Source organism: Nelumbo nucifera, chromosome 2 (assembly GCF_055504915.1).
Source record: "Nelumbo nucifera cultivar China Antique chromosome 2, China Antique-T2T, whole genome shotgun sequence".
Taxonomy (NCBI): Eukaryota; Viridiplantae; Streptophyta; class Magnoliopsida; order Proteales; family Nelumbonaceae; genus Nelumbo; species Nelumbo nucifera.
This window is the reverse complement of record NC_142650.1, coordinates 53983393-53993230: the sequence shown is the minus strand read 5'-3', so window position 1 is coordinate 53993230 and position 9838 is coordinate 53983393. Positions and strand designations below refer to the sequence as shown.

Genomic DNA, 9838 nt, shown 5'->3' with positions numbered 1-9838 from the left:
TGATATGTGGTTAAGTGTGGATAGAATTGTCATGAACAGGAAATCCAAGCTTTGTGTGTCCATGGAAATCATGTGGGTAGAATTACTTTTTTTTTTTCAAAATCAAAATTGATCATGTCTAACACCCCCTAACATTTCCACTTTTTTTTTTCTCACTCAAAGTGTTCCATTTTCACATTTACATTAACCATTTTCAAAAAGTCATACTGATTAACTAGCATATTATTATTATTATTTGATTTTTTTAAAAAAACATTGATTTGGTGACACTACAACTCTTTTAAAACCAATTTGAATTTAGTTTTCAAGGGTACCATGTGTTTGGTAGAACTGTTTATTAAATAAATGTTTGTATTTAATTTATCATCAAAACTGAAAAAAAGTTGTTGATAAACATTTTTATGAGATTTATTAACAATTAAATGCCACTAAGTGCCATTAAGCGCCGCACTAACAAAACAGTAAATAAATGTTTTTGTTTTGAGAAAACGTTAAAATGATACTTTCCCAACGATTGATTTACATGTAAATTAAAACAAAAATTTACTAATAAATATAAATACAAAATAACGTGATAAAATAAATATTAATTTAGCAATGACACGGCACCGTTTATCCAGAAACTGAACGATACCAAACACAACTCTGCAAGAGTCGCGAGCTAATAAGCCTAATGTCAGTCAATATATTTTAGGCGTTAGTTTGGTATATATATATCATATCTTTTCTTATCATAGTTGAACCCATATATATATATATATATATATATATATATATATATATATATATATATATATATATTTGCAGGCGTTGGTTGCTCACTTGCTCCTACTCCAGAGCTCAGGATTCAGACAACTGACTGGTAAGCCTGAGATGCCTACACAGGATCGCTTCCTTCACGCTTGTTTTCCCGCCATTTTTTTTTTTGCTTTAATTCTCTAGGGTTTCGATTGGGGTTGAACTTTGAAGTTACACCTGTCTTCTCTTCAACCACAATTGGCCTTTAGATTTGGGGATTATAGAAATTTTTGTACCTCGCGCTATGGATATAGGGTTTTCTGTAGTTCTATTTTGTTAGTTTTGACTTTTGAGGGGTGGTAATTATTTCATTTGATGAGTTTTCTCTTTGAGAATCAACTTCAATTAACTTAGGGATCTCTGTGCAGAAATAGTCGGCAGGATCTGAGCAATGAATCCGCTGACGTTAGTGAAGCGTATACAGAACATTAATTCAAAGGAAGCAGCGCTAGGAATTTCTGAAGATGCTTCGTGGCACACGAAATACAAGGAGTCGGCCTATGTATTTGTTGGCGGCATTCCTTTCGATCTTACGGAGGGGGACCTTCTTGCGGTTTTTGCACAGTAAGTCCAGTTCAGTGCAGTTTTTATGTTTCGACCTGATATTGATAATGCATTTTGTTCTAAGATTTGAAAGGTTTATTAACTGAAAAGATTTCATGAAAGAAATTAATAGTTTCGTCATTGTTGGCATTGCCATTTCCAATATTACATTTGCAGCTGTTGTAGTCTTTAACAGTACTTTAGGGACCGTGGCATCTCATTCTATTGTGCAAATGAGTCATCTGATTTTTTGGTATTCATATTGTTCTAAGCGTGAAAAGAGTTGAATTGGAGTCTTATAAAGTTCATCTTACTTAATGATCAAAAAATTGAAGCTCATCTTGATGTGCTTTTAGCACATTTATATTTGACGTGTAGCCTAACCAATTTAGCAACTTAGGATTTGGCGTGTTATGATTGAACAAATAACTCGGTTTAGTTTACTTTAGTTGGAGTGTTCACTTGAGTCATGTTTTACGTTTGGCTTTGTTTGCTTCGCATCCTGCCTGACTTGCACCTGTTCTTGACCTTGTTTGCAATCAACTATGCTTTTGTTTATCCTATGTTGCCATATCTTACTTGGTTGTAAAGCCAGTCTTTCCATATCTGTAACAAGAATATGATTGTATTTCACTATTTCAGTTTGAGCCTTGCTTACACCTTCCAATTGAATAATTTCCAGGTATGGGGAGATTGTTGATGTTAACCTTGTTAGAGACAAGGGTACTGGTAAATCTAAAGGATTTGCCTTTATTGCATATGAGGATCAGAGAAGCACAAATCTTGCAGTAGGTTGGTTATCTTCTGACATCTTTTTTCTCTATTTGGAATAGAAACCTATTTCTTTTCTTCTAAATAATGGCAAAACGGAACCAGTTTATTCTTAAACCAACAATCAGAGGTTTTCTTCTCACTCGAATTCTATTTCCTTTACAAGGTTTCAGGTGTAAAAGCATTCATTTTTTCAATGCATTTCAGATAATTTAAATGGAGCCCAAATTCTTGGTCGTATTATAAGGGTTGATCATGCCAGTAACTACAAGAAGAAAGAAGAAGAGGATGAGGAGAAAGAGCAACAGAAGAGGGAGGCAAGAGGTGTATGCCGTGCTTTCCAAAGAGGTGAATGTAACCGTGGAGCTGCTTGCAAATTTTCCCATAACGAGCAAGTAAGATCAATATTCTTGTTTGTTAGTTTATTGGAGGACTTTAGACGTTACATCTAAAGTAACTTTTGAACAGGTTATTCACATTATTCCATGATGTCCATTCAGGATAAAATTATAAAAGTTGCATTCCCATCTTTTAAAAATCATCTGAATAAATGACTGTGGTTGTCCTTTATCATACTTAGTTCATTAGTTGGGCAGATTAATTGGGGTGAGGGGACATTACAAGGAGTTCAAGTGCCAACATGTATAAACCACTATTTTTAGAATTGATTTTTAAATTATTTTGCTAGGATTAGTGTTTTCAAAAACAGTTATACAAGTAACCTATGGATTGTTTATTTCCTGCTTTGATTGGACTGTCTTGTCAGACAAACACAAGTATGAACTTTGGCACTTTATAACACTATGAAAATCTAGAAATGCTTTTCATTTATCTCTATGGGACCCATTACTGGGTAGTTCCTGACCCTATGACTTATGATGCTTACTATATCATTTCTATAAAACACAAAATTTGTGGAAAAAGATTTAAAAATGCTTTTCATTTGTCTCTTCACGCCTAATTGCATTGTCCTAACCCTTATCTTTTGGCTATAAGGTGCTGGCGTGCTGCTTCTGTCATACCTTTAATTATGGTACTAGTTGGTCCCTGCATCTTACCTAGAGCAGGACGTTAAAAGCAAGAAGCTCAACCAAAGCACAAGGTATTCTAGAGCAAGTACACCTGAACAACCTGAGGCACCACTTTTGAAAACAAAATCCAAAAGAAAAAAAAAACTTAATATACAAGTATATGCAAATCTAGATTCTGGAAGAAATAAAATATTTCAAAAGTCCTATAGGTCCAGTTGGTTAGAGCATCATCATATTTACAGAAAGGTTATAATGTTGCATGCTCAAGTCTTATATAGGTTAACTGTTTAAACTCTAAACATCATAGGTATAACCTAATATACAAGTTACCTATTCAACAGTAAGTTCAAGGTTAATACATGAAAGTATAATAATAAGCTAAGGGATATGCACCTGGATTCAGGCAAAGTGCACCTCTTAAAAAACTGAACCAGAGAGGAATATGAAATCATTCATAAAGTGTGGAGTGGAGATTGGTGAAAGGGAGTAATATTGAGGTCATGGGTATAACCTATTTAAGTCAGGTAAGGTTGTTAGTAGTTAGAGGGTGGGGCCTTGGTGCAACGGTTGGGTTGCTCCATTGCAACCTGGGTGACCAAGGTTCAAATCTTGGAAACAGCCTCTGTATGAGCCAGGGGTAAGGCAGCATTCATCTGTCCCTCCCCAAACCCCGCAGTGGCGGGAGCCTCGTGCACTGGGCTGCCCTTCTGATAAATTGATTGTATTTGTGCCCTGAGGATGGAGATACCATTTATTCCTTGGTACCGATTTGCACCTTCTCAAGAATGGTGTTCTGTCACTTCCTTTTTCAATTCTCAGTTTGCTGTCTTGAGACTTGAGTCCAACTGAAGAATATAAAAGAAGTGTGATGTAATTGTCAGTGCAAGTCAAGGTTTAAAATGTTGACATGTCTTAATATTTCCATGTCCATTTTCATGGGTACCAACACAAAGTATTACTGGAATTGACATTCCCTTATGAAAAGTTCCACCACTATGAGTACACGAGATGGTGTTGTAATGTGGTGAGTTAGCATTAATATTGAAAATATGTGGAGCAGTAGTATAATTGCCAGCCTAACGGAGGTGATTAGCACTTTGAACTAGCTTGAAATTAGTTTTTGATCTGATATTGAATCTTAGCTTTTTGTTTATGGAAAATATTATTTGGTTAACCTATGAGTCATTTGTACATTATGTGAGTTTAGGTTTTGCTTTAATTTAACCTATTATTTGGTTAACTCCCACCCTAGACCAAAGTATTATTTGGTGCTGCCTATGGTCTGACATGACGGACTGCAGGCCATGCCAGGCCTGGGGTTTCAGGTCCATGGGCCGGCACGGCATGGCACGACCAAACAGGCCGTGCCGCCCGTGGCCCGCGTGCTGGCCCAACCTGTGGCATGACCCATATATATAATATATAATATGTATATATACAAAATTTTATTATATTATTTCATTTTATTATTGCATATATAAACAATTGTATACATCAAAATTCATATAAAATAAAATTTTAAGATCCTTTTAATTTTTTGTCTATTTAAAATTTTTCATTATTTTTTTCACAATTTTTAAAAAACATGGCTTGGCTCGGTCAACAGCCCGGTTTGGCTCAAGGCTCGGCTTGTGGAATGGCACTGGTCCACGTGGGCTCAGGCCGTGGGCCGTGCAGGGCCGACCCCCAAAGTAGTCCAGGGGAGGGAAGCATAGCTTGGCTTGGCCTGCCAGCCTGGCTTGTGGCATGACCCATATATATATTAAATATAATATGTATATATATATATATAATTTTATTATATTATTTCATTATAAGCAATTGTATACATCAAAATTCATATAAAATAAAATTTTAAGATCTTATTTAATTTTTTGTCTATTTTAAAATTTTCATTTTTTTCAAAATTTTTAAAAAACATGGCTTGGATCGGTCCACGGCCCGGTTTGGCTCAAGGCTCGACATGCAGAATGGCACGGGCCCGAACGGCCTTAGGCCGTGGGCCGTGCTGGGCCAACCCCCCAAAGTATTCTAGGGGAGAGAAGTACGGCCTGGCTCGACTTGCGGGCCGACACGACATGGCCCGATTTACACCTCTGGGAGCCTCATGCATTGGGGCTGCCCCTTTTGCTCTATTATTCAACCCATAAAGCTTCTATAGGACATGTTTGCAGTGTATTAGTTTGTCTCTTAACATTAGTTTCATGGTTTTGTTTGATGGTTAAAACAGAATAATAATCTAAAAGGGTGCATTTATGTTTCCTTTATCATTTCATATATTATTTTATGTTTTCACATATTTCACAATGTTTCCACCATTTTAATAATTTTTTACAATATTTTCATCCTTACATTTCTATCATATTTTATATATTTGGATGACTGTTATTTCCACTGATATCAGCATTTTAAACATTGGTGTAAGTGGCCTTATCAAGGCAGGGAATCTTGGAAACTTCTCCCTTTTTTCTATGGACCAATATTGAAAAGAAATGCTCCAAAAGAGCCTTTGAAAACAGAGGTGTACCACTGTCTCAGTTGGTAAAGTTTCCTGCTGGTTGTTGCAGATACTGGGATCAAATCTCACCTTCATCATTGTTTTTTGGTGGCTGTGGACAGAACTACCCCTGTTGTTTAGCCCATCTTTCTAAGCAAGAAGAAGAGCTTTTGAAAATGAGTTAACATCAAGTGTGGCAATTTCCAAGGGATTATGAACCAACCTATTTCCCTTTTATTCTCTATCTCTTGTACAGATCTCGGAAGAGTTCCATGTTGTTCTTTTTGAAATGCCACAAGTTATGCCAATCTTAAGTTTTTCTATTGTTGTTTAGATAAGTAGTGATAAATAAGGAAAAGAAAAGAACTATATATATATATATATATATATACATGACATATATGCCACATCATCACGGTTTGACCATGGTCAAACCTACAAAATACATATTAACCATTGGTATTTTTGCATATTTGTAAATTTTGTAGGTAAAGTTCTAAATCTACCCAACTGGAACATGATCAGGTTGGTTAGGGTTACTATTAACCTAAGTCAACCTGGCCTTTGTTGTACCAATGGTTAATATGATGCTTAGTTCATCAAGAAAGTGATATAAAAAAACTAGGTAAGCAATTGATGGAGAATATAAGAAGGTAGCTAGCTGCATCATATACTGCAGTTGGCCACCAAATCATTGATCTAGAGAGCTCAACTGGAGGGTTAACTCTGAATGACAGAATAGAAAAGGCAAAAGAGAAAAAAAATTCAAACAAAGAACCCTTGTAATCAGTCAGTTAAAACTTGGGCTAATAGCCATGGTAAACATATCAAAATGCCTTCCGGAAATTAAAGAGGGGAAGATTAATGATTAAGCTAGCAATAAAGAATATTCATTTTAGGCAACCTTAATATGTGTTACACTTAGCTGCTGAGGAATTTGCCCTTATTCATTTGATATTTATCTTGGTTGTTCATCTTCATCTGTTTGTGACTTTGTGCAAGGCAATTAAAGATTGAAATTTGAAATACAGGTGCTGATGTTTGCTTTATTCCTTAAAGTGCTCATCCATGCTTTTGTCTTCTCCAAACCCAGAGATGTGCAAATACAGGTGGGGGTCCAGAGGACAGCCATTCAAGATGGGATCATGATAAGTATGATGGATCATCTAGGAGCCATGGAAGATATGGTAACATCTCCTCAAGTCGTATCCCAGAATCTAAAGTTCAGGAAGGTGGCTCAAGGTCTAGGTTGTATGGAGATGGTGCCAGAGCATCCAGAGCAGAAGATGATGAAAGGGAGATGAAGAGCCACTCTAAGCGAAGCGCAACAAGTCCAGGTGAGCAAGATAAGCAAGGACTCGAGAAACAATCAGAAAGGAAAGAGGAGAGAAGGCACAGAGAACATCATGATAAACGAGAAACTGAAAGAGCGTTGGGAAGGTGCGAAGCTGAAACAAAGCCAAGCAAGGATCATGATAGGAGAAGGGAAGAGAGGTCAGGAAGACATGAGTTGGAACGAAATCCAAGGGAAGAAGATCGAGATCGAAGAGGAGATGGAAAACGATCCAGGTACGAGAGGGACTCTTATTCCCATCATCATAGAGAGGACGACAAAGAACATCACAGGAGTTCACATAGGTAAGTAGTCTTCTAACGGTTGATGGAGGAGCTTATGTTAATTTCTGTCATGGTTTATTATCAGAGGTGAATAACTGAAACTATTTATAATTTTCTTTTTGATCTCCCATGTATGTGAATTTTAGAAGCAAATAGTTAGATTCACAGATTCCTTCTGTTACAGATTCTGTTCATTAGAGTTGGATCCTATGTGAAGCATATGATTTGACTCCATTGTTAGACAATATTAAAAGTCGCTTTCTGCCGAGTATGATAAACTTTTGTTGGTCCAGATGCTTCCATGTCGACACCATTGGTGCAGCTTGGGCAAATTGTGGAAACCAAGTCTGGTTTAAACCAACAGTCCCAAGGAACACAAGATTCAGGAAATCCTGATTCTTAAGATATCAATACTTTATTGGTAGTTTTACATGTATGATTGTTAAAGCGTTAACCGCTTTACTTAGTGCTTGTTGGGGCGATAGAATGGTACAAGACAGCATTTGTATCTCTTTGACCCAAAAACGAATACAGCTGTCGGACGTGGACATAACCTTAGTAGGTGTTTGGCATCAATGCTGTTCCTTCAGATATGTTTTCGGAGAAAACGGTGTTGTATGCATGAGGGTCTGTTGCACCATTTTCTCAGAAAACGGCTCCTTTTTTTTTTGTTTGGCATCAATGCTGCCACATAGGCTTTTTTCTGGGAAAACAATATTGGTTTTGTTTAGTACCAGAATATCAGTGTTGTATAACCATTTTCAGCATTGGTCTGCATTATCCAATGTCCAAGATGATGCCACATTGATGCTACATCATTGCACCGTTGGCAGCAATGGGCTGTTTTCTGAGATGACATTGAATTTGACGTTTCTTTAAACCACATTTTCTTGATTTCCAAGGCATGGTCTGGAGCAACATTTTTTGTTTGGATAAACGATGCCAAATAAGAGGTCATTTTCTGAAGCACCGCTTTTTTTGATGTGGTGTCATTTTCTCAGAAAACGGCATCGATGTCAAACACAACCTTAGTTTTTTTTTTTGGTTTTGGTTGGAATGGGAGGAGGCACCTAGGCACAAAATAGCCACTCAGAGCTCTAAGCCCTGTTCCTTTCCTGGAATTATGGGGGAAGTCGAAAATGGGGTTGTGTTTCTCATTAACCGATTTTTTTATGTTCTTTTTTGTGGATTTGGGTCAGACCTTTGGAAAAGTCATTTTCCTTAGGTATCACTTAATCGGGCATGTGATATTCATCTCTTAGGTGGGTAGGTAACTTTTTCAATTGGAGGAAAATTGTTACTACATGATGGGATAATATTGCCCCTTATAATTCTCTCTTTTTATGGGTAAAATGGTTATTGTTTTATTAAATGCATGTACTGGAATAAATGGCCGAAAGAAAAATGAACAAGGCCTAAGATGACAAGATATAAGGGGACTTGCATCCCCACATTGCTCATGAATCAATTTGAATCCACAATGACCACATAACAAGGGGCCTTGGCATCTTGGTCAATTTGAATCTAGAATGATCATGAATCAGTTTGTACATTTATTGGCCATATAATTGAAAACAACATTCCAGGCTAACATGAATCAAATTTAAATTTAAGGTATGCTTTAGTGCTTTACCATAATCATATTTAATGTGTTTTGGTAAATTAAGAACTATTTTTTCAACTGATGTATTATTAGTGAAATTATTGTATGATCTCTACTTGGTTTTATGTAGGGGGTGGCTACAAGCTGAGCTTTTTATGAGTTTTTTGAGCTTGAGCCCAATATATAGGCTCATTTGCTAATCGAGCCAAGTTTGAGTCTAGTGAAGCTTGGCTCGTAAGGCTCACGAGCCTAATCGAGCCTAGTATAATAAATAAATAATTTTTATTTTATACATACATATATACATACATACATACATACATACATAATAAATAATTTTTATTATATATAATAATAATTTTTATATATTATATTTTTACTTTTTATGTATAATAGTAAATAATTTTTATAATTCTTAATTTTTTCTATGTAAAATAAAAAATATTTTTATTTGTATAATTGTTATTTTTTAGAAAAAGATTTGCTTGCGGTCGAGCTCGAACTTGTGAGCTTTTGAACCAAGTCAAGCTCAAGCTTGAATCGAGCTTGAGCCTAACACTATTTCTGTGTGACAAGTTCGAATAGCCATTTGGCTCTAGCTCGACTTGACTTGAATCCACCCCTAATTTTATGCACCTTCAATATTAATTTTCTTTTTCTGTACTAATACTTTTACCCTTGTCCCTTCTAAATTCTCTAATTGTTTGCTGTCATCTTTAATTTTATTGGTTCATAGACCAATTGAGTTGCTGAAAATAGCTGATCAATCTTAGGGTCCGTTTGGTTTGCATTTGGAATTGGAATTAGAATCTGAATTTGAACCAAAATTTTTCAGAATCGGAATCGGAATGATCTATTCCCATAATCTGTTTGATTCAGATAAGAATGAGAATATGAATTGGAATCAACGGAAATGAGATTTCATTCCCAAGGAAAAAAAGGGAATGACCATTCCCTCAAATGGGAGAATGTCATTCC

General features: G+C 36.1%; 1 protein-coding gene across 1 annotated transcript; it reads left to right on the top strand.

The window, feature by feature from the left end:
• The first annotated feature begins 739 nt into the window (after nucleotides 1-739).
• On the top strand, nucleotides 740-7549 carry LOC104601247 (RNA recognition motif (RRM)-containing protein). Its single transcript, XM_010264524.3, has 5 exons — nucleotides 740-862; nucleotides 1167-1362; nucleotides 2024-2133; nucleotides 2320-2507; nucleotides 6734-7549. The coding sequence occupies exons 2-5, from the start codon at nucleotides 1190-1192 to the stop codon at nucleotides 7280-7282; spliced, it is 1020 nt and encodes a 339-aa protein (XP_010262826.1). The 5' UTR covers nucleotides 740-862; nucleotides 1167-1189; the 3' UTR covers nucleotides 7283-7549.
• The last annotated feature ends 2289 nt before the right edge of the window (nucleotides 7550-9838 follow it).

Bases quoted from the DNA above. Each gene is read 5' to 3' on its own strand.
- LOC104601247 (XM_010264524.3), top strand. From the start codon at position 1,190: ATGAATCCGCTGACGTTAGTGAAGCGTATACAGAACATTAATTCAAAG. The intron at 2,134-2,319 runs GTTGGTTATCTT...AATGCATTTCAG, and splicing joins AAGCACAAATCTTGCAGTAG to ATAATTTAAATGGAGCCCAA. The intron at 2,508-6,733 runs GTAAGATCAATA...CTCCAAACCCAG, and splicing joins AATTTTCCCATAACGAGCAA to AGATGTGCAAATACAGGTGG.